Genomic DNA, 21,913 nt, shown 5'->3' with positions numbered 1-21,913 from the left:
CCGGGTGCACACCCGGACAGAGGAGGCCCGCCGCCGGCGTGGGCCAGCAACCCTCAGGGGCAGTCATAGACCGCGCTTTGGACAAGGGCGTGCCCAGCGACCTCCGCCTCCGCGCCCCAGGCCTTGTCCGAAACTTGCGCGGATTGGCAGGGGACCGCTAACCGTGTTTACCGTCCCAGAGGGAGACCCGGAACAAGACGTAAGGCGGTATTAGCCGGCCGCGACGGACCGGACGTGGCGGTGGACGCGGAAGTTGCGCCGCCAAGGGGCGCTACGCAAGCCCGAGAAATCAAAACTCTCGCGATAGGTGAGACTAGGCTCTCCGGAAGTGATTTGCCGGAAGAAGCATGGCTGCTCCCTAGATCTGGCCAGGCTTTGCCATCTGAACCGCGGACGCCATGCAGTCAGATGATGTGAGTGTCGTGTTTGTCTGCCACCTGGGTTCTCCTGCTTTAGGAGACTCAGAAGCCACATACTCAGCTGGCTCATCGCATTAGCCTCGTGTTGCTCCAGAACCGAGGCTTCTAGAACCCCGATTTCCGAGCGTGGGTGTCTCACGTGTCTACTCGGGATCCCCAGCCCGCTTCCTTAGCTGGGTGAAGGGGCTGGAACACCGTCATTTCAATCCACAGGGTTGGCTTATCCAGTCCGTGGTACCCAGCAATGAAGGACTTTGCCTATGGTGTCACTGGACGTGGGAGGCACGCGCGGGTGGGGGGTAAGGGCGGGGGTTGGTATGGCCAAGTTTGGACATGAAATTTAAGGATCCCTTTCTTCCAGGTGTATGTTACTTTTAAGTCTGCTTTTTCTGTGTTAGGTTTTCCTTTACATTTGCTCCATTGTCTGCCCAAGTCATAATTTTTTGGAAGCATCCTCGATTCATTTATTTAATAATGTTTTTTTTTATTTTTAAAGATTTTATTTATTTTTTGACAGATAGCGAGAGAGGGAACACAAGCAGAGGGAGGGGGAGAGGGAGAAGCAGGCTCCCTGCAGAGCAGGGAGCCCGATGCGGGACTCGATCCCAGGATCCTGGGATCATGACCTGAGCGGAAGGCAGACGCCCTTCGATTCATTTATTTAGTTACATGTATGAGAAATACGAAAGTGTTTACGGTGTGCCAAGTACTGTGTAATTACTGGAGATTTAGTTTTTAATAAGCAGACAAAAGACCTCTTTTCCTGGAGCACTCTGGTGGAGGAGACAGGTGGTAAACACGTGAACAAATTGAAAACCGTTGTACTGTGTAATAATACTGTGAAAGTAAGACCAAGGTTGATGAAGTAGAGAGTAATTAGCAGAGACCACTTCAGACAAAGCTGATCTGGGAAGGTTTCCTTGAATGGAAGACATTTGAGCTGAGATCTAAAAGATGAGAATAAGCCGTCATTGGGGGGCTGAGGGAAAAGCAAAAAATCCAGGCAATGGGAACAGTAAAATGCAAAGATCTGGAGGTAAGAGAAAAGGAATATATTAAAGAATACCAATGTGACCTGTGCTATAGGAATCGAGGGAAGAGAGAGAGGTAATGAGTTGGATATGCTTGAAGGACAAGATCATGTAGAGTCTTGTAGGAAGTATTTTTAGGGCTTCTAATGGGAAATGACATCTGACTTATTTTGTGAAAAGTTGTGTAGTTATGTGAAAGGCTTTTGAAGGAGAGAAAGAATGAAAGCAGGGAGACTAGAATATGATGAAAGTAGTTTCAACCAAGGTAGTAATGGTGGAGAGGAAAAGCGGATGGATTTGAGATCTGTATTATCGGTATAACTGAAAACACCACGTGATCCATTCAGTGAAGGGGAAAGGGAGAAATCAAAGGATTTTTGGATTTGTCCAAATAGTTCAGTGGTGGTTATATTTGTGCAGATGGGGAAGGAAAACAGTATTTTGAGAGATGTGGAATTGAGAGCTTCATTTGGTTAATGTGTGTGATACCTTTCAAGACATCCAAGTGGAGATGTGTGTATATATACTTCGGCTCTGGAGAGAAGGTTTGACCAGGAGATGACAATTTGGGAGTCATCAACTTACAGATGATATTTAAAGCCACAAGCTAGAATGAGCTTCTGCTTTCCCAGTTTGATTTCCTCTCACCTGTTTCCTGTCATCCCCCACCAAAGACATGTTACAAAATATATATACATCTCATTTTTGTTAAAAATATAGGCATACTGGTTGATGGAAAGTACATGTATAGAAAAAAATTCAAAAATATTTACAAAATTCTAATGAAATTTTATCTGTGGGTCATGGGGTGATGGCTATTGCCAATTTGTATTTTCTTTTTCTACAAGAATCTGTGTAAAAAGAAAACAGATCAGACTATTTTACAAAGCATTTCTTCCTCCGCTCATTCCTCAAAGACCCCTTTGAGACTTCCTCAGTAAACCAGGGCACTGCTCTAGGGCATTGTTTTCTGGAGTTAATATTCCCATCTGTTGGGTCAAAGCAATTGAATTGGGTTTTTTCTTTGTCTTGTAGGTTATCTGGGATACACTAGGAAACAAGCAGTTTTGTTCCTTTAAGATTAGGTGAGTCTAGATTTGCATATTGAACAAAGATTCCTTCAGTTGCCCTCTTGGTAACCCATCTTATAATTTTTGCTCTTTTCCTCCCATTCTAGAACTAAGACTCAGAGTTTTTGCAGAAATGAATATAGCCTGACTGGACTGTGTAATCGGTCATCTTGTCCCCTGGCAAACAGTCAGTATGCCACTATCAAAGAAGAGAAAGGTAACTCCTCAGTTTTAACTTCCATAAGAACTAGTCAACAGCTCTTAAAAGGATGTTCTCTAGTCTCTCTGTAAATAATATTAATGGTATTTACTCTATCCTGCAGGACAGTGCTACTTGTATATGAAGGTTATAGAGCGAGCAGCTTTTCCTAGGCGTCTCTGGGAACGGGTAAGACTTAGACATAAAATTACAGTGATCATTAATCAAGAGCAAAAATGCCACATGCTTTTCTCTCTTCCTTGACCATAGCTAAACTTTTAATTAAGATTTATTTGTTTATGAGGGGCACCTGGGTGGCTCAGTCGTTAAGCGTCTGCCTTCGGCTCAGGTCGTGATCCCAGGGTCCTGGGATCGAGCCCCACATCAGGCTCCCTGCTCAGCGGGAAGCCTGTTTCTCCCTCTCCCTCTCCCCCTGCTCGTGTTCCCTCTCTCGCTGTGTCTCTCTGTCAAATAAATAAATCTTTAAGAAAAAAAAAGATTTATTTGTTTATGAGAGAGAGTACGAGCGGGGAGGTGGGGGTGGGCAGAGGGAGAAGCAGACTCCGTGTTGAGCACAGAGCCCAACACAGGGCTTGATCCCAGGACCCTGAAATCATGACCTGAGCCAAAATCAAGAGTCAGATGCTTCACCAGCTGAGCCACAAAGGTGCCCCTGGATTAAACTTCTGAAGCCAACCTCCTTAGGTCCCATGGGTATCATAGCAGTGAAGACCTAATAATTTACCCTTACTCTTTAAGCTTTCTTTTTGCTTGATAGGTTCGGCTTCATAAAAACTATGAGAAAGCACTGGAGCAAATAGATGAAAATCTAATTTACTGGCCCCGTTTCATTCGACACAAGTGTAAGCAGAGATTCACCAAGATCACCCAGTACCTAATACGAATTAGAAAACTTACACTAAAGCGACAGTAAGTATTTAGATCATTCATCTATTATATTTATTTTTTAAGTCTATCTTTCTGTGGGTCATATTAGGAAGATGAGAGATTATGAAATCTTTGGTAAATGCTTCTTATTAAATCCAATTTCAGATAACCTTTTATGATATGCTGACAAGAAGAAAGTTTATCTCCAGTTAAAATTGTGCCCTTTGATGTTGCAGGATTTAAAAAACAGTTTAGTAAAACTCGATGATCCCCTCCCTGTCTGAAAAGCAGCTTCAGAAAATTTTCTTTATAACTTCCTGACAGAATCATAAAATTAAGGAATTGACAATGACCTAAAAATTTTTGAATAAATAAGAATGTAAGAACTTTACTCTGAGTTCGCTGAAAACTAATTTTTAAAAGTGATATGAAATCCACAGAACTGAATATCTTCCTAAGGAGTGATAGATCCTAATACTTCTTCATTTTGACCTGCAGAGAAAGCTAAAGATGGCAGTCCTCTACAGAAAATTCTTTTTCTTTGTTAACTGAAGCATTAATCTTGGCATAGTGAATGCCCTCAGAAGTCTCAGAACACCTAAAGAAAACAAAAAGTAAAATACATATGAAAATGTCTGACTTTTTATAGCATTAAATACCTAGAAAATTGTTAAGTATATAATCTTGGCTATATTGAGCTGAGCCCTACAAAATCAACTCCAATCCTTTTTTCTTCTCATTTTTTTTTTAAGACTTTATTTGTCAGAGAGAGAGAGTGTGTGAGCACACAAGCAGGAGTGGCAGGCAGAGGGAGAAGCAGGCTCCTTGCTGAGCAAGGAGCCCCATGTGGGGCTCGATCCCAGGATCCTGGGATCATGACCTGAGCCAAAGGCAGACGCTTAACCGACTGAGCCACCCAGGCATCCCTCTTCTCATTTTTTTTAAAGGTACACACAGAACGTGCACTTGGGTTTTCTGATAATGTGTTTTATTTTCCGTAGGAGGAAACTTGTTCCCTTGAGTAAGAAGGTGGAACGGAGGGAAAAAAGAAGAGAGGTAACTTATTATTTTGGTATTCATAGCTTCTGTATTTTCATTGAGGGTAGGGGTGTGTAGGTAGGGATCATGAAAAAGATTCAGTCACTATTGTCTGTGAACTGCTCAGGCTTGGGTTCACTAATGGATAATACTGTTGTATTAGTTGTATAAGATACCGGATATTCATATTTTAAGTTTATGACTTTCAGGGCAGGTTAAAGTAAGGGTTCTTAGGTATATATATAATGGAGAACAGAAGGAATACCTTGTCTGAAATTCTTGAGGTTAAATGTCTCAGAAATCACACCTTCGGTATGTTGCCTTTCTTACACATCGCATACTACTCTCAGCAGGGTTTGAGCACTCTTTTTTCTTTTTTTTTCTCTGCCCCTCCCCAAGGTAAACCTCTTTAATTCCCATTCCCTATTTCCCCCATCTTCCCACCCACCTCCCTTCTGGTAACTGTCAGTTTTCTGTAGTTAAGAGTCTATTTCCTGGTTTGTCTTTTTTTTTTTTTTTTTTCCTTTTCTTGTTTTGTTTCTTAAATCCCACATTGGAGTAAAATCCTATGGTATTTGTCTTTGTCTGACCTATTTCACTTAGCATTATACTCTCTGACTCTATGCATGTCATTGCAAATGGCAGGGTGTCATTTTTTTATGGCTGAGTAATATTCCATATATATACACGCTTCTGTATCCATTCATCAGTCAGTGGACACTTGGGCTGTTTCCATACTTTGGCTATTGTAAATAATGCTTATAAAAAGTGGCACATGCATCCCTTTAAATGAAAGTATTTTGGTATTTTTTGGCTAAATAGCCAATAGTGTGATGCCTGGCTCTTGAGTAGTTCTCTTATTTTTAACTTTCTGAGGAATCTCCATACTGTTCTATAGTGGCCGCTCCAGTTTGTATTCCCACCAACAGTGCAAGATGCTCCACATCCTCAACAACACTTGTTGTTTCTTGTGCTGTTGATTTTAGCCATTCTGACAGTGTGAGGAGATATCTCATTGTAGTTTTGATTTGCACTTCCCTGATGATGAGTGATGTTGAGCATTTTTTCATGTGTCCGTTAGCTATCTGGATGTCTTCTTTGGAGAAATGTCTGTTCATGTCTTCTGCCCATTTTTTAATTGGATTGTTTTGGGGTATTGAGTTTTATCAGTCCTTTATATATTTTGGATATTAACCCTTTGTCAGCTATATCATTTGCAAATATTTTCTCCCATTCAGTAGGTTGCCTTTTAGTTCTGTTGATTGTTTCCTTTGCTGTACAGAAACTTTATTTTGATACAGTCTCAATAGTTTATTTTTGCCTTTATTTCCCTTGTCTTAGGAGACATAACTAGAAAAATGTTGCTTATGGCAGATGTCAGAGAGATTACTCCCTGTGCTCTCTTCAAGGATTTTTATGGTTTTGGGTCTCATATTTAGCTCTTTAATCCATTTTGAGTTTATTTTTGTGTATGGTGAAAGAAAGTGGTCCAATTTCATTCTTTTGCCTGTGGTTGTCCAGTTTTCCCAGTACTATTTGTTGAAGAGACTGTCTTTTTCCCATTGTATATTCATCTCTCCTTTGTCAAAGATTAATTGACAATGTAATTGTGAGTTTATTTCTGGGTTTTCTGTTCTGTTCCATTGATTTATGTGTCTCTTTTTATGCCCGTACCATTCTGTTTTAATTACTACAGCTTTGTAATATAACTTGAAATCTGGACTTGGGACACCTCCAGTTTGGGTTTTTTTTTTGTTTTTTTTTAATAAAGATTTTATTTATTTATTTGAGACAGAGAGAATGAGAGAGAGAGAGCACATGAGAGGGGGGAAGGTCAGAGGCAGAAGCAGGCTCCCTGCCGAGCAGGGAGCCCGATGCGGGACTCGATCCAGGGACTCCAGGATCATGACCTGAGCCGAAGGCAGTCGCCCAACCAACTGAGCCACCCAGACGCCTGGGACACCTCCAGTTTTTTCTTTTTCAAGATTGCTTTGCCTATTCGAGGTTTTTTGTGGTTCCATACAGATTTTAGGATTGTTTGTTTTACTTCTGTGAAAAATGTTGATGGTATTTTGATAGAGATTGCATTTAATGTGTAGATTGCGTTGGGTACTATGGACATTCAGTATTTGCTCTTCCATCCCACGAGCATGGAATGGAATGTCTTCCCGTTTCTTTGCATCCTTTTGAATTTCTTTCATCACTGTTTACAAAATACAGGTCTTTCACCTCTTGGGTTAAGTTTATCCTTAGATATTTTATTGTTTTTCATGCAGTTGTAAATGGGATTGTTTTATTTCACTTTCTGCTGCTTCATTATTAGTGTGTAGGAATGAAACAGATTTCTGTACACTGATTTTGTATCCTGCGACTTTACTGCATTCATTTATCAGTTCTAGCAGTTTTCTGGTGGAGTCTCTAGGGTTTTCTATTTATAGTATCATGTCATCTGCATACAGTGAACATTTTACGTCTTCCTTACCAATTTGGATGCCTTTTATTTCTTTGTGTTGTCTAACTGCTATGGCTAGGACTTCCAGTACCATGTTGAATAAAAGTGGTGAGAGTGGACATCCCTGCCTTGTTCCTGACCTTAGGGGAAAAGCTCTGTCTTTCCCCACTGAGGATGATTTTGGCTGTAGGTTTTTCATATAAGGACTGTATTATGTTGAGATATGTCCCCTCTAGACCTACCTTGCAGAGAGTTTTTATCAAGAACGGATGTTTGGCAAATGCTTTTTCTGCATCTGTTGAAATGATCCTGTGGTCTTTATCCTTTCTCTGAATGGTGTAATATATCACATTGATTGTTTTGTGAATATTGAACCACGCTTGCATCCTGGAAATAAATCCCACTTGATCATGGTATATGATTTTTTTAATATATTGTTGGATTCGGTTTGCTAATATCTTGTTGAGGATTTTTGCATTTGAATTCATGAGAGATATTGGCCTGTAGTTCTCTTTTTTGGTAGTGTCTTTGGTTTTGGTATCAAGGTAATACTGGCCTCATAGAATGAATTTAGAAGTTTTCCTTCCTCTTGTGTTTTTTGGAATAGTTTGAGAAGAATGGGTATTAACTCTTCTTTAAATGTTCGGGAGAATTTGCCTATGGAGCCATCTGGTCTTGGCCTTTTGTTTTTGGGGAGCATTTTGATTATTGATTCCATTTCATTGCTGGCTAATTGGTCTGTTCAAATTTTCTGTTTCTTCCTGTTTTAGTTATGGTGGGTTATAGGTTTCTAGAAATTTATCCATTTCATACTAAGTTGTCCAAATGTTGGCATATAGGTTTTTACAATACTCTGTTACATTTGTTTGTATTTCTATGGTGTTGGTTGTTATTTCTCCTCTTTCATTAGTAATTTTGTTTATTTGGGTCCCCAGGGTTTGAGCATTCTAATCAGATACACTAGTAGCTCTGCAGTGAAATATAAGAAGGTTCACACTAGATGGAATTTCAAAAAACTTTTTAAGGAGCCTTATGTCAGTTCAGGTCATATTACGCCACTAAATTGAGTTTTTTGGATTTTGAAATTAGTTATAAGGAATTGATTGGGATTATTGGTTTCTTTGAAGTAAACTGCACAGCTTTGTTACCAGATTAATGAATAGTGATGGTAATACCATGCTATCCATGGAAAATCTAGTCAGGAAATGCCAGCCTTTCTTGCAGAGAGCAGTCTGCCTGTCCACCTCACTGGTACCTCATTCAAGGTGACTTTTCTTCTGCTTTTCAAGACCTAGGAATTACTTTTCCTCACAAGTTCAAATTTTCAGTTATTCTGGGTATTTGCTCTGCATACTTCCCCTCTACCAACAGACATTTCCCTGATCATTTGTCATATTCTATCAAGAAATCACTTTAATAATTTGGTGCTTTTGTTCCTATCACTCATACAGAGTTTTGGACTTCAAATCTGTTATAGCATTGGTCTCCAAACTGTTTTGATTTCTCACCAGAGAAATTTTTGAACATATGCTCCCTGGTATATTATTTATAAATGTTATTATACATGTATACTTTCACTAATAGGTATATTATAATTAACATACCTATTACTGATCTAGTGAAATGAAGGTCTGGTTCTTTGCAGAGAAGAAATTTGTTTTTAAGGGCTCTCATAACTGATAGGTACCTCAGAGACACATCAAGAAGTGAATCATTGATAGTTTACATTAAGTACTGGCTCTGCATTTTTCATTCTTCATCAGCAATTTTGCAGAGGTTTTTATTCAGATCTAGCTAGTGAGTTTGTTTCTTCCCGGATTGCTAAACAGGTGTTCTTGCAAGCCTTTCAGAGGAAATTAAGTTGTTCTGATTTTACCAAATAAGTTTGAAGCCTTCTGAAAAATGTCGATTTGGAAGATTTTTAAATCAGCTGGAAAATTATGTTTCCAGATTGTTTGAGTATGTGATTTATGGGAGACATATGTTTTCACAATGTCACTTATAAATGTTATCACTTTCCTTTTTCAAATGTTCTATCCACAGAACAAGTTTAAAAACATTTTAAACTGTTAAAATATTGCTTTTCTCTTGAAAGAATGGAGTAAGTGTATTTTTTAAAGCTTCTGTTGTTACATATTACAGTCATTTGTCATCCTGAAAAATTCGGAACATTTTTCTTTTTGTGAAAAATGCATAATTCTTTTAAGTTGTACAATTCTTTTTAAGTACTAAACAATTAAATAGTATACCTTTATAACTCGGCCTGTGGTATTGCAAAGTATTCAGTATCTATAAACCCACTTAAGCAAACATCAACTGCTGTATGCTGTAATCATGTGAATAAAGTAGTGAGATCCCCACTTTCAGACTCTGGACAGTATTTTTCCCTCAGGTTATCTTCCTCACTGTATCGGACACACAGCTATTTGCTTTATGGCCAGAGTTAAGGTACCAGTGTTATTATGCATAAAAAAATATAACTTAATTTTTAAAGAAAAAATACATACGCAGCAGTTTTGACTATTTTCTGCCTGCATCTCAGTGGATCGCCCTTGAGGTGTGAGCACCCACTTTAGAGAACAGTACAGAACATCACGATAGCCTTTTAACTGCTCATGTGCCCCAGTAAGACTTTAAAATTTTATGATCTTTACTATTAAATTAATGCAGTCTTAGGCGAGAAAGATAGATTGAGGTTAGATTTTTATGTTTTGGTTGTGGGTGGTAGTTTGATACCATGTATCATTATCGTTTTTGATGCGATCACTGGAGGAAGAGATTTTTAATCTATTTTTCTGTCACATGGAATCTAACATGGTTTTAGAAAAAGTAGGAGTCAAAGTCTCAATTTCCCTTTCTCAGCTTTTACAAAATCTGTTTCAGGATTGGTCGTTTTCTTGTGGGTTTTTTTAAAGATTTATTTATTTGACAGGGCGCAAAAGCAGGGGGAGCAGGAGAGGGAGCAGCAGATCCCCCCACTGAGCAGGGAGCCCGATGCGGGGTTCAATCCCAGGACCCTGGGATCATGACCTGAGCTGAAGGCAGATGCTTTACTGACTGAGCCACCCAGGCACCCCAGGATTGTTCATTTTCTAAGACACTTAAATGTATATAGACCTACATGCTTTGTGTATCTATGAAAGGCTTCATTAGAATTTAATTTAAAATGCTGTTTATAAAACCATTGGAATTTTTAAATTTAAAAGGTTCCCAAAGTTTGAAAGCAGGAATATATCTGGCTGGAGAGGCATGAGTCCCAGTGATAGCAAGAGGGGGGAAAAAAAGTGATTTTTTTTTTTTTTAAATAAAAACTTGGTTTCTTCCACTTCTACAGGCTGAAAATGAGTATTAATGAAGTAAATGGGTTAACTCAAATTTTTCTATTACAGGAAAAGGCATTAATAGCTGCTCAGCTGGATAATGCTATTGAAAAGGAATTGCTAGAGAGACTGAAACAAGATACGGTGAGAAAGCCAGGAACTTTGGGATGTAAATTTTATTTTTTAGACCAATAATATCATGCTAGGAAATAGTGGGGAAATGTGTTTTATTTTCAAAGATGCTGGAAAGAGCTTCACTTTGATTTTGTTCCTGGAATAAAACAAATATATAGGCCTTGGCTTCTCCATTTTAGTTCCAGATCTCTGTATAAAGGCATGCAGTTCTGATCCTCCTGCATATTACCCTAGTCTTCTAAGGTTCTTCAAAATGAGTTTTTAATTCTCTTTTTAAAAATTAGTGTCATTTAAAAGACAGATGAATAAAACTTACTTTTTCCTTATCATTTCCTTCCTGCCAGCAAATTTACGTTTGTTCCAACCCATGGGTTTTATACACTACTAAGTTTTAAGTGATGTGCTTCTATTCTTCATGGAAGTTACCTGTTTGATTTTAACCACTGATTATTTAAAATGTGCTTTTAAAGACGTTGTCGGTTCTAGGCTTGAAATTAATACAGAAATATTACTACTTATCGAATTAAGTATTCTCATTTAATCACTGAGGAATATGCTTATTGGACAGTGGACTTCAAGTGTAAAATTGAGATGTCATTAAAGCTGGTGTGTGTTTCTGTCCTTCAGTATGGCGACATCTACAACTTCCCCATTCATGCCTTCGACAAGGCCCTGGAACAGCAGGAGGCAGAGAGTGACTCTTCAGATTCTGAGGAAAAAGATGACGAAGATGAAGAAGTAAGCCTTGTTTGTTTGTTTTTGCTTCATCAAGCAGTAATCTGTAGAACTAGATCTCTTTACGTGTACTCGAGAGAATATCATTTTCATTCCCCTAACCAAAAATAATTCTTTGGTCATTTTTTTCTATCATGAGGTTAATTTTAGTTCAGCCAACAAACTACACATTGACAATTTTAATCTTACTTATTGGTATTCTAAAATTTTTCCTGCAAGGGGACAAATGAAGAATCCTCATTAGCTGATAGAATATACCATTAAGGAACCTACTGAAATTTATACAGGATTTAATTTCACTATTAATATAGGGGAGGTACTGGAATGATTGTATTTTTAGGAAAAGGCCAGATTTACCAAGTAGTTGCTTAATCACATGGTACACTCAAATAGGCACATAGGTGTACTTTTTTTTTTTTAAGATTTTATGTATTTGACAGACAGCAAGAGAGGGAACACAAGCAGGGGGAGTGGGAGAGGGAGAAGCAGGCTTCCTGCTGAGCAGGGAGCCCGATGTGGGGCTAGATCCCAGGACCCTAGTATCATGACCTGAGCCGAAGGTAGATGCTTAACAACCGAGCCACCCAGGCGTCCCCATAGGTGTACTTTTCCTAGTAGTAACCCTTTTTTGATATTTGAAATTAATAGGTTTAATTAAATGTACAGAATTGTTTGTAAAGCCCTACCTATATACTGATTTTTTTTAACAAATTAAAATGAGGATGTTTTACCTCTGATGATTTTTGTTAGGCATGAGAATTGATGTCCCTGAAATGTTTTTAAATCAGAAGTATTAAACTTGGAAATAAGTAGATTTTGGTTGAGCCTAGTAAGTAGACTGTGAATCTGTTTGTTATTTATGCACTTATCAGAGAATAAAACTAGATGTGTAAGCTGAATTTTCATTCTGTATTTTGAACTTAACAGCTCTGTGTTTTTTTAGGATGTGGGGAAGAGAGAGTTTGTGGAAGATGATGAGGTGGATGAGAGTGACATAAGTGATTTTGAGGTGAGATTTTGGGCCTTCAGGGAAAAGAAAGTTTCTGAACACACCAGCAGATAAATTCTCTGGGTCTAAATTGAGAGTACAATGAAAGGAGTTTGGGAGATGAATTTTCTCTTTTCTTTTCCTCTCTGTATCAGGATATGGATAAACTGGATGCCAGCAGTGATGAAGATCAGGATGATAAATCCTCCATCGAGGAAGAAGAAAAGGCCCTTGATACCAGACATAAAGGCAAAACACCCTTGAAAGGACCCTTGCAGAGAAAACGAGCCTATGTGGAGATAGAGTATGAGCAGGAGACAGAGCCTGTGGCCAAGGCCAAAACAACGTGACTTTTCTTCAGACATTTATAAATAGGACTGAACACTTTCAGCATCCTCCTTTCTTTTACCATAAGCGGGCACACCTCCAGTTTTTGCTCTTTCATATGGTACTTAACACAATATTTGTGTTTTTAATATTTATGCTACTTCTGTGGGGCACAAAATCTGGGAGGGAGCGGAGGAAGCCTTAAGTTGTGAACAGAGTATTTTTATAGTGTTGGCATATGCTTTGAAGTAACAGCTTGAGCCCAAGAAGCTTAACAGATGAATTTGTGGGTGTAAATATTTCTAAATTTTAAATGCTATCCACCCGTTTCCTTGGCGTCTGCCCCCCCACCCCCCAACTTTATTTAGAAATGTCCAGACTTCATTTTTTTTCTTGTTCTCTTTTCCCTACTTCTGTGGGAATAAAAGAAGGACAAAGAAGGTCTAAGTTATAATGTTTAGTGTGAAAATACCTTTTTTCTTAAACAATTCCATTTACACAGTTGGACCAAGAAGCCTTCCTGCTGTAGGAAAGACAAATTTAAGTTCCATCGCAGGACGCGCCTTCAGACACCTGCTGCACTTTTCTGATACAGTTCACCACCTTGCTGTCTTCACAGCTTTGGAGAATTTTGACCAGGAGACCCTGAAACATGAAACCAAATCGGCTTTGATTTTTTTTTTAATTGATATTTCTTTTCATTTTACCTTGGTTCTTCTTTCTTGGTACCATACTCAAAGAAAGGATGAACAGACAAGACTAGACAGCAGTTTGTGGAACAGATGTTAACGTTAAAAACAGTGTTGGTGTACATGGAAGGGTCCTGCTGGCTCAGGAAGAAGCGAGTTAATACCAGCCAATGCAAATCAGATTGGATCCAGGGGCTCGAAAACTGCCTGAGATGAAAGAGCCAACACAAAGTAATTTGAATAAGCTGATAACAAACTACAGTATTTCTAAATACTTTTAGGATATGAATTTCTTTTCACGCTGCTTTATAAATTTAAATTGAAGATTTCTAAATGGAAGAAATGAGGCAATAGTTTATTAAATATATATAAATATACACACATAGCTATTATATGCTTTGGCTTTGAGAAGTTAACTTTTGTGGAATATGAAACTAAAGGAAGAACTCCCATGTGGATATGGAAAAATACAGTTGCCCTGGAAAAACTGGAAACATTTCTGGGATCGATCTGAATCACTCATATTATTACTCCTTGGTGGTTTATAGCTCATTATTTCACCATTTAAAAAAAAAATTCAGACTAAAACAGAACTTAAGTTTTATAAACTCTTAATCTTTTGTGCATTTTCTGTCCTCACCCCAGAGACCTTACCTTTGGTCTAAATTCTGAAGAGCTTTAAAAGAAAAATAATCAACCTCTGTTGAAGGCTAGTGGTCTCCAAGGTGGGAACCTGAACCCTCCATGTTCATTTACAAACTTGGTCAGGCATGTGAACAGTAATTATCAGTCATAGGAATTACTTAAGGACCAGGTTACAGACTCTCTTACCTTCACCTGTCCTTGAGAACAGTGGTCCAGGAGAATCAGGCAATCTGTGGCTTCCTCTAATAAGGTGTTCTTAACAGGCTCGGGTGTAAGGTTTGGATCCCTTGCTACATCGCATATCAGTTTCAGGAGAGCCTTCAGTAAGACCACAAGTCTACAGGAAATTCTGGAATCAAGAAGAAAAAGTTATGTTCATTCTCTAAATCAGGATATTAAAACAGATTTCAAAGGCCATCTAAATTGTAAAGCCCTCATTTCCTAAAGGAAGGAACTAAAGTGCTAGAAGCAGAACTAGAGACCAGACACCAGATTTCTTAACTGCGAGCCCCTCTTTTTCTCTGCAGCATAGTGTGTACCCATATACACACTCTGGCCTAAATACCTTGCTCCCTTCCAGAAGCTTGGTTCTACTGTAAGGAAATAATCCCTCCTGAAAAGGAAGAACTGGGATCTCCCCTTACCAGGGGCTTAGACTTTAGGCCAGAGAAGAGGAAATGGTCCACAATACTTTTAACTTTTATGTAGTCCTGGGCCTGGAAATTTTTTTTAAAGATTTTATTTATTTATTTGATAGAGATAACGAGAGCAGGGGGAGTGGGAGAGGGAGAAGCAGGCTTCCCACTGAGCAGGGAGCCCGATGAGTGGGGCTCAATCCCAGGACCCTGGGATCAATGACCTGAGCTGAAGGCTGACACTTAACGACTGAGCCACCCTGGCATTGGGCCTGGAAATTAAAGTGAGAGAAAGAAACTTGGTTTCGGGGACCTCACTGTCAATTAGAATTTCCTGTCCTTTAGTTCCAGATCCTAGCTTACCATCAGTTAAGCCCAGCCTATTTACTTCAACTTATTAGCCTTTCTGAAAGTTTTTATCTTGACAAAAAAAAAGATCTGGAAAAGGATAGTGGTGATGGTTGTACAAAATTGTGAAGGTACTTAATGTCACTGAGTCCACTTTTAAATGGTAAATTGTATACTTTTTTTTTTTTTTGAAGATTTTATTTGACAGACACAGCAAGAGAGGGAACACAAGCAGGGGGAGTGGGAGAGGGAGAAGCAGGCTTCCCGCAGAGCAGGGAGCCCGATGCGGAGCTCGATCCCAGGACCCTGGGATCATGACCTGAGCCGAAGGCAGACGCTTAACAGCTGAGCCACCCAGGCGCCCCTGTACTTTTTTTTTTATATAAAAAAAACCTTAAAAACCTTAATCAGAGCTGAAAAATAATTTGTAGTGGGAAAATATGCATACTAAACCATATTTCTGGGCAGAAATGTGACTGGAAGAATAAAAGTTTGCATCCCTCGATTTAGTAAATATTAAGCCTGTTTCCTACGTTGTTTGCTGCTCAGCTTTCCTGTCATCAACATAAAACCTGCTGTTTCCCACTTCCCAGCCCCGCTCCTTCCATACAGGCATTCCTTTTCTAACCTTCCTACTTGGGCCTGCCATCCATTCAGTCTGTTCTAGTCCGTTCATTCTTCTAATATTTGTGTACGTAATAACCAAGTACTGAGAAAACTTGTATACTCAGTATCCTAGAGTGGGCTTACAGCTCAGCAGGGAAAAAAGACCGGAAGTAAACAAAGACAGTCCAGTAACAGACAAAACTAAGGGTAAAGACTTTGGGAACCTTCTAAGGAAATCAAGAGTATTATGGTTCAGAACAGATGGAGATGTTTTTGGAGCACTGGACTCCTAGGTGAATTAAACTTTGTTGTCCATGCAAGAAAGTATTTGCTGACAAAACGTGTCTGGGTTCCAGTTTATTGTTCCTGACACCAACCTCCAGCCAGAGTTGGAATGCTTTCTAGGCAATCATCTTCAATTAGTATTCTCCTGGTCACTGCTCTGCAGATGTTCAAGTAATGTGTTATGAAGTTCTCTGTTCTCAATTAGATTTAAAAAACTTTGGGGTGAACAAAGTTAAGCATTGTATCACTTCTAAATAGCCTTTGAAATTCTAATATACACTATAAACCTAGAGAGAGAGATCCCTGCAGTAACAACGGGTATATTTTATCTTTTCAATGTGACTTCCGCAGTTCAATATCCAATAGAAATGTAAAAATGGGAGATATTCAAATATAAAGCATGTCCTTAAGACTTTGTACTGAAAGTACACCTGGGCAATTTCTGAAGAGAATACTGGCTGAGTTCTGCCCCTCTTGGCACGCCTGCCTGCTTGGCTGTTTTACCTGGGCCATGCATACTGCATGAGAAGTTTTAGAGTTTCCAGAATCTTCAATCTAGCCTCCTCCTCTGGTCCATCATAAACCTCCAGATAACCAATGATGACTCGCTCCAGCCTCTTTAAGTGCCGGACAGTTAGAATCCCCAACCTAAAAAGGAAAGAGAAAACGTGGCACCAAGGAGATGAAGAGTCGGCCGGACCAGCAGCCCAGGCACTCGCCTCTTCACAAATGCTGGGAGGTTTCTCGCGTAGGTCCTGCGTAAGAGAAGGCGGTGCTCCGGCTCCATGTGGGTCAGGATCAACTGCAGTACCTCATCACAGTGCGTGGTGGGTCGAGCAGCACCTCCCTTCCAGTGCAGGCCTTTCTCAAGGACAGGGAATAAATCCAGCAGACACAGGAGCACAGCCTAGGAGGAAGTAATAGAACTGTTCGTCCGTTTGCATTCACATTCGCTGACTGGTCTAGCAACTTCATTAATCTATCCTTGGGGTCCGTGTGATAGAATTCTGAAAGATACCAGTAATACATGAAGTGTATATTACTTTATATTTTCAAGCTTGTTTTACATCATCTCCAAACAAGTTAACACCCAAGCAGGGGGGAGTGGGAGAGGGAGAAGCAGGCCTCCCACTGAGCAGGGAGCCCGATGTGTGGGGCTCGATCCCAGGACCCTGGGATCATGACCTGAGCCGGAGGCAGATGCTTAACGACTGAGCCACCCAGGCGCCCCTAACACCTCCTCTTCCAGACTGTTCTTTGCTAAGCTATGAAATGGGACCTTATGGGCACAGCTGGGACTTGAACCGAAATTATAGGAGTCTAAGTCTATTGCCACTAAATTTCTAAATTAAATTGATAGTTACACATACAATAAAACTGCTCCTACAAAGAATCTACGATGGGGGGCGCCTGGGTGGCTCAGTCGTTAAGCGTCTGCCTTCGGCTCAGGTCATGATCCCAGGGTTCTGGGATTGAGCCCCACATCGGGCTCCCTGCTCAGTGGGAAGCCTGCTTCTCCCTCTCCCACTCCCCCTACTTGTGTTCCCTCTCTCGCTCTCTGTCAAATAAATAAATAAAATCTTAAAAAAAAAAAAAAAAGAATCTACAATGGTCCTCATTTGTGTCCAGTCTGACCACCCTATGTGAAGTTTCAGTATCTAAGCACTCCCTTCTAGCTCTCTTGGGATTTTTTTTTTCCTCTTAGTTTTGTTTTGTTTGTAAACCATCATCTAAGGAGCCCTAAAATTTTGGCTGTCAATACCTGGATTCTCAATTTAATACTTAATATTTAAAAAGAAAGGTGGCTGGGGGGAGAGGGGAAGGGAGGACAAGCATTAAAAAAAGAGGCTATTTCTACCTCTGATTTTATATAACTTGTTTCTTCTGCCTTCAGAATGTTCTTGCCCATCCTAAAAAACTTCTGTTCATCCTTCAAATATCACCTCCTTCCTAAATCCTCCTAAAACCATCCCAACCACCACCAAACCTGGTTAGCCACCCTTTGCTGGACACCCACTGCATTCTATACAAACCTCTTCTTAATAGATTTATCACCCTGTACTACAGACATGTATAAATACTCATTTATTTACATGTCTTTCCAAAGGGTTTCTGAAAGCCAGAAACCCTGTCTGATCCATTCACTCTTGGAACTTACAATGGTTACTCACACACAGTAGATACTCAGTGTCTTTGGGAAGGAAGAATGGCACTATAATACCCAACTTACAAAGAGTTTCAAGTGTGTGTTGATACAAAGAGGCAGAGAAGGACACAAGTTAATAAAAATAGAACTTTTCAGACAAAGCCGCCCTCAAGTGATATAGAATTGACCCAGATGAAGAAAAAACACTGGCTCTTCTGTGGAGACTCAGAAATGTGGATGCCTGCTCAGTACTGAGGCATTTTCACTAGTCATTTGCTACCTCTTTATTTTCAAGTTGGCTATAACTTAGTCGACTATCATCCTCACCTTCCAAAAGAGGAAAATGTCTCAACTATTCTTATTCACGTAATACCACCTTCTACTCAAATTTGAGAACTGAGATTCACAGTTATAAACAAAAATTACAATTACCTGAATGAGGTTGTACTCTGGTGTGTACAGGTGGTTGAAAAGGGCATGGTAGAGGACCTGGGCTCTGTTATACTGGAGCAAATCAGCAGCCGGCTGCAAGCAGACAAATTACCCAATTAAAATTTTCCCAAGGCTGCCAAAATGTTGATTTTTTTTTAAAGATTTATTTTTGTGAAAGAGCGAGAGCACGAGCGTGTGCACCCAAGCAGCAGGGAGGAGCAGAGGCAGGGAGCCCTGTGCAGGACTCGATCCCAGGACCCTGAGATCACGACCTGAGCCGAAGGCAGACGCTTAACCGACTGAGCCACCCAGGCACCCAATGTTGGTAATTTTTGAAACTGAAGTATGGATACACAGAATCTATCATGCCATAGGATTCATTATACCACTCTCTACTTCTGTGTATATTTTAAAAGCTCCAAAATACACAGTTAAAAAAAAAGTTTCCTTGAGTAATATAATAATGGCTTGCATATTTGGATAAAACCTCTTTCAGTTTCTGATTTTTTTTGCTCCTTGAAAGTCAACTGTTAATTACTCAAGGTCTGGTTATTCAGTTTGACATGCAGGATAATGGTCCAGGTGTTACCGATGAGGTACAATCTACTAGGTTGGCAGAAGGAAAATATACAGAAAAAAATATAAATAAGCGAATTTAGTCACATAACATTAATAGGAAGCTAATAAAAGATAAAAAAGACAACAATAAAATGGTATCATGATGCCTCAATCTGTCCCATCCACACAGATGGCCGACTGCAGAGGCTGCTTACCACATTCAGCACAATGTGATGGAGGCAGTGCACACCAAGTGTTTTGTTCTCAGTTTGATAGTCATCCGAGATGAGCAGTGATGGGGGGAGTACCCTCTCCAGATGTTCATTCAGCCAGGGTCGGGTGACCTGTTGCAGAGTCCATGAGAAAACATGTTTGGTGGCAGGGTTTTTCTTCCAGGATTCCCTACACGGAAATGTGAAACCACATTAAGTAAAGTGACACGGTGTTAATCAGCAAAGAAAACCAACCTCTTCAAGCTAAACAGAGCATTTTCTTGTCCCTGAAAAGAATACATCACACGTAACTCCTGATGTTATACATTTTAAGATTTAGATCAAAATAACTTACAGAACTTGCACTAAATGAACAAAAAACAAATAACCTGATACTAAATACATTTAACAATGAATCAGCCAGGGCTCTGGCTCTAAAGCTTATCCAATGAGAAGGAGCCATTTATAACAGTAGCTTGTAAAGAATCTGTGGTGATGGTGTGGGTGGTTACAGGGAAGATCTGCTAAGGGAGAGAGGAGTAAAAGAAATATCTTCAGTATTATTATAAGTATTACAAGGGAGCAAGTGAATCAATATTTGAACAAAAGCAATTTACAGCTTATAAAGTGGGCTTACACACTTTACTCAACCTTCAAAATAACTGTGTAATAGATAATATTATCTTCATATTACCAAAAAAAAAAAAAATGCAACAGGTTCAGAAAGGCTCTCTGACCTGGTCCTACTCAGAAGCAATAAAAAGTACCAGACTACTTCAAAACTCCAAGTTCCTGGTAAAGTGACAGTTATGTACACATTTTTCTCTCATCACTCTCGTGGTACTAATAGTAACATATAAAGTAGCAAGTGGAACTTACAGAAAATACTTTAGCTAATAGCAATCTAAAGGGCTTTTTTCATCCCAAACACCACTTTCATATCTAACAACCATCCTCATCTAATAACTAGTGATGAGTTTCAAGATCCCTAAGTTTAAATTCAAATCATAAGTTTAAATCCTCTCCAAATCCCCATAGTCACCTAACTTAAGAAACTTTAGAGTAAATAAATGGGACAGGCCTTCCGATGTCCAGGGCAGTTGTCAGGAGGACTGGAAAGAGCACTAGGGAATGGAAGTCTGACGACCTGGGCTCTAACGTCGAACTTGCCAATATCTGATAATGTCATTTATAGCAAACTGCAACCTTCCTGGGCCTTAAGAGATCCGCTATTATCACAACACCTTTATCTTACCATCGAAGAAACTCAGGTTCCTTTGAGCTCTAATATTCTAAAATGTTAGGCTGAAGCTCAAGTTAGTGGCCCTTTTGACAAGAATACTCACTTATTCAGATCAGGTTTGAGCAGCTCCATTATTACAGTAAATCTCCCTTTCTCATCTTCATTTTCTCCGTGCAGAAATCCTGCCACAGAACCACACCGAGTAACTCGGAGGAGTAAGGAGAGCACCTCTCCAGCAACGTCATGGGATCTCGGGCTGGTCCATGGTTGCTCCAAGCTGTGTGCGACCGCGAAAATATAGATGGGTCCTGCCAAGTGACGCACGCCTATCTTCCATGCAGGACAAAGCAAGGAATTCTGGGCCGCCTCAATTTTCCCCAACAGTTTAAGAAACAGTACCCCAACGGCTGCCGCTTTCTCGGCCACTTCAGAGTGGCCATGACCTCTACCTTGCTGCTCCTTGGGTGGGGCTGCATACTCCTCTAGGGCTTTTGCCACCTGCCCCAGCATCTCTGGCATTCCGCGGGGCGATGTGCCACTACCCTCAAATAACTGATCACATTCTGTGGCTTCTATTAGCGCACCGAGGTCCTGAACTGCGGCACTTCTGGCCTTGCCCCGTCGGGACTCCTGGCTGGTAAGACGATGCAAAACCTGGGAGAAAGACTGTCCGAGGGCGGAGGAAGGCCGCTCTCCCGGCAAGGAAGATCCTTCCTGCGATGGGGATTCCCGAGGGCTGTCCTGCTCCATTCCTCAGCCTGCGGCAGTGATGAGCGGGTCTCCTCCAGGGAGCCGAGATGGGAGGCTGGTGCGGATCTGCTAGAGAAAAAAAGATCACCCGGAGGCTGGCATTCTCCCGGAGAACGCAACTAAAACCAAATAAAACGGCAAGACGTCGGGGGGTGGGGTGGGGGTGGGGGGGCGCGAGTCTCAGCCGCAAAAGAGTAAAGTCTACGTAAAGAAAAAGATGCAGGAAAGGGAAAAGGAGCCTCTCCGGGAGTAACAGAGCCTCAGACTCCCAACAGATCAATTATTCTTGCCTTTCTGAAGATTAAAAACAAACAAACAAAAACAAAAACCCTAAGAGTTTAAGAAATAAACCCCTAAGGCATCACACAAACTCCACCACCGGTGGTGCCTCCGGACCTTCCAGCACGGAGGTACCTATTAGGATCCGGACCCAGCTCGCCTCGCTGCCGCAAAGCGCAAGGCTCGCTTCCGCCAATACTCAGGCAACACTTCGTCGTTTCACGGCCCGCTTGTCGTAAAGCAACAGAGACCAGGTTCCCCCACAAGGGAGGAGTTTGGGCGAAAATTTTGCATAGACATATCCGCTCGCTAATTTTGTTTTTGTTTCCATTTACTAAGGTAGAAACAAAAGAAAAATGTCGAAGATATTTTAAAATTATACCCAGTTTTACTGTGAGACTGAATATGTAAAGCCCAAGTCTGTCACCCTTTCTTTAAAGTCAGTGGGACGTACTCGGGACTCCTTAACAGCCACAACCTCGC

General features: G+C 40.4%; 2 protein-coding genes across 7 annotated transcripts; one reads left to right on the top strand and one right to left on the bottom strand.

The window, feature by feature from the left end:
• Positions 1–260: 260 nt before the first annotated feature.
• MAK16 (MAK16 homolog) lies at positions 261–13,056 on the top strand. The gene is made up of 10 exons (XM_045879818.2): positions 261–413; positions 2,486–2,535; positions 2,628–2,737; positions 2,844–2,908; positions 3,498–3,649; positions 4,609–4,663; positions 10,487–10,561; positions 11,180–11,290; positions 12,231–12,296; positions 12,431–13,056. Exons 1-10 carry the CDS (start codon positions 399–401, stop codon positions 12,623–12,625), a joined length of 894 nt encoding a protein of 297 aa, XP_045735774.1. The 5' UTR covers positions 261–398; the 3' UTR covers positions 12,626–13,056.
• On the bottom strand, positions 11,118–21,902 carry TTI2 (TELO2 interacting protein 2). 6 transcript variants are annotated; one of them, XM_064585562.1, is made up of 9 exons: positions 21,885–21,902; positions 20,505–21,217; positions 19,162–19,348; positions 18,389–18,481; positions 16,530–16,717; positions 16,315–16,458; positions 14,123–14,285; positions 13,075–13,247; positions 11,118–11,261 (listed from the first exon to the last, which is right to left on the bottom strand). In XM_064585562.1, exons 2-8 carry the CDS (start codon positions 21,149–21,151, stop codon positions 13,143–13,145), a joined length of 1,527 nt encoding a protein of 508 aa, XP_064441632.1. In that variant the 5' UTR covers positions 21,152–21,217; positions 21,885–21,902; the 3' UTR covers positions 11,118–11,261; positions 13,075–13,142. The 6 variants fall into 6 exon arrangements, with proteins under 6 accessions (XP_064441632.1, XP_064441629.1, XP_064441628.1 ...); XM_064585559.1 differs by lacking the exon at positions 21,885–21,902 and adding an exon at positions 21,566–21,670 and having other exon boundaries at positions 20,505–21,220; XM_064585558.1 differs by lacking the exon at positions 21,885–21,902 and adding an exon at positions 21,548–21,655.
• Positions 21,903–21,913: the final 11 nt, after the last annotated feature.

This window comes from Mirounga angustirostris, unplaced genomic scaffold, assembly GCF_029215605.1.
Source record: "Mirounga angustirostris isolate CCGP_5_RB_7025 unplaced genomic scaffold, mMirAng1.0.hap1 SCAF_2, whole genome shotgun sequence".
NCBI lineage: Eukaryota > Metazoa > Chordata > Mammalia > Carnivora > Phocidae > Mirounga > Mirounga angustirostris.
This window is presented reverse-complemented; position numbering and strand designations above follow the sequence as displayed.